The sequence below is a fragment of the Octopus sinensis genome, linkage group LG2, assembly GCF_006345805.1.
Source record: "Octopus sinensis linkage group LG2, ASM634580v1, whole genome shotgun sequence".
In the NCBI taxonomy this organism is placed as follows: domain Eukaryota; kingdom Metazoa; phylum Mollusca; class Cephalopoda; order Octopoda; family Octopodidae; genus Octopus; species Octopus sinensis.
In genome coordinates, this window is record NC_042998.1 from 104,539,201 (window position 1) to 104,541,481 (window position 2,281).

General features: G+C 32.2%; 1 protein-coding gene across 1 annotated transcript; it reads left to right on the forward strand.

The window, feature by feature from the left end:
* Window positions 1-1,032: 1,032 nt before the first annotated feature.
* LOC115225535 (calcineurin B homologous protein 1-like) lies at window positions 1,033-1,906 on the forward strand. Its single transcript, XM_036500798.1, has one exon. The coding sequence runs from the start codon at window positions 1,195-1,197 to the stop codon at window positions 1,756-1,758; it is 564 nt and encodes a 187-aa protein (XP_036356691.1). The 5' UTR covers window positions 1,033-1,194; the 3' UTR covers window positions 1,759-1,906.
* The last annotated feature ends 375 nt before the right edge of the window (window positions 1,907-2,281 follow it).

Sequence of the window (2,281 nt, forward strand, 5' to 3'; positions counted from 1 at the left end):
AATTTGCACTAAGAAAAAGGACAAGTTAAAATTACTACCTGCTTTTATAGTAGATTGCTGCAGGTAGTTTATCCAATCACTCTCCGACTCATTGAAAAAACTGCATGCACATATACATACATACATACATACATACACACATACATACATACAAATGTATGAACACACACACACACACACACACACACACACACAACACACACACATATATATATATTTACATATGCACGCGCAAATAAACAGAGTAAAGTTTATAATTGTTTATTAAATCGACCTTACCCTTCCCATTCTGTGGAATATTTTGTGACTTGAACTAGAGAAATTACGCTCCTGAAGAGTGTACGCTATAAAAACGATTTCATCTGCGTGTATATATATATATATATATATATATATTCTTTTACTTTTTTACTGTTTCAATCATCTAACTGCGGCCATGCTGCAGCACCCCTTTGAAGGGCTTTTAGTAGAAGAAATCGACACCAGGACTTATTCTTTGTAAGTCTAGTATTTATTCTATCGTTTTTTTAGCAGAACGTTAAGTTACAAGGATGCAAACACCAGCATCGGTTGTCAAACGATGGTGGGGGGACACACAGAGACACAAAGACACATAAATATATACATATGCATATATATATATAAATAAATTTGTGTGTGTGTATGTGTGTGTGTGTATATATATATATATATATATATATATATTAGTGTACGTGTGTGTGTGTGTATGTCTTCCTTTCGTCTTTTCTTCAGGCTTTTTTCTTTCTTCTTCTTTCCTATTCGAGAATCCTTCCTTCTTATTTTCTTCGCCTACCATTTCCCCCTTCTACCCTCTCTATGTCCCCTCTCACCATCTCTGGAATTTTGCAAGTTATACAATCTTTTATGCCTGATTAGGCATGTGCAAATAACGTAAAATATTACCTAGGGATGTTTATGTATGTTTAAGTAAATGATGTCGTAGAATATATGAGAAATAAAGAAACGCAAAAAAAAAAAAATCCGCTAAAACCTTCAACAAAATATGATGACGTTTCTGTGACGTAGTCAATTGACTTTCGTAATATTAAATACTTAGGAAATGTTCTCCGCTTTAGAGCTTTTCTTAAAACCGCAAATTACAAAATCAATATCTACTAATACTACGGTAAAGAAAAATAAAGACATAGACACTCTGTCTGCAGAATAATTTTGATGGGTTTAAACAATTCAAAGCTCTACGTTGAAAATATCGCAACCTTGATGAAGGAAACTGGATTTACTGAAGATGAATTGAATAAGCTTCGCTTGAGATTTTCCCAACTTGATATCGGTAAAAAAGATTTCTTGGTTCGTGCAGATTTTTTGAGAATTAAAGAATTGACAATCAATCCTCTTGGTGATCGTATCGTTCACCTACTTTTTAATTATGCCAAAAGTGACATGATGCATTTTAAGCAGTTCGCTAAGATTTTAGCGATTTTCCGTCCTATCGACCGAAATACAACTGAGAAGTCTGTCAACGGTAAAAAAAGAAAGATTGAGTTTATATTCCGTTTATTTGATTTGGATGGAGATACTATAATCACCACAAATGAAGTCGCAAACATTCTACAAATGGTAATGGGTAATCAACTAACTATAAACCAAGTTAAATACATCTCTGAAAACATGATGTTTCAGGATGCTGAGACATCGGACAAGGTTTTTAATTTTCACAAATTTTATGATATAATGGCCAGCTCATTTACAGAAGATGAATTAAGTATTCATTTCTAAATAGAACATTTAAATATTATTGTTGCTGTTGTTGTTATGGATTAAATCCATGTTGAAAATGATCGTGCGGACTTATGATCAAAGACATTCTTACATTAAGCAGCCTACTTATATTTTCTGAGACATAATATATCAAGAACTTTACTTATTTGTACTGTGTCCCTTATTTGTGGTTATCTGAGGGATATTCTGTTGCTATTTCTTGTAGGTGGAGTGAAAATATACAATTTCATTCGAGAGATTTATTTGTCGGCATTGTTGCTTAAATATAAGTCAAAGCCTGGTTTAATTGTGATATTCCGATTTATTTACCTGTCATGGTGTATTAAGAACCACATTGCATAATGTTTTATTTTTCAAAAGTCTTGGTTGTAATTTGAAGTAAAATTTTAGCTAAACGTCTTCCTCGTTGATTCGATCGAAATGATATTTCTCCTTATGATGAAATCAAAATAAATAAATAAATGATGATAATGATAAAGACTAAGCGAAAATATAACTATAACACAACACAAGAAAAGTA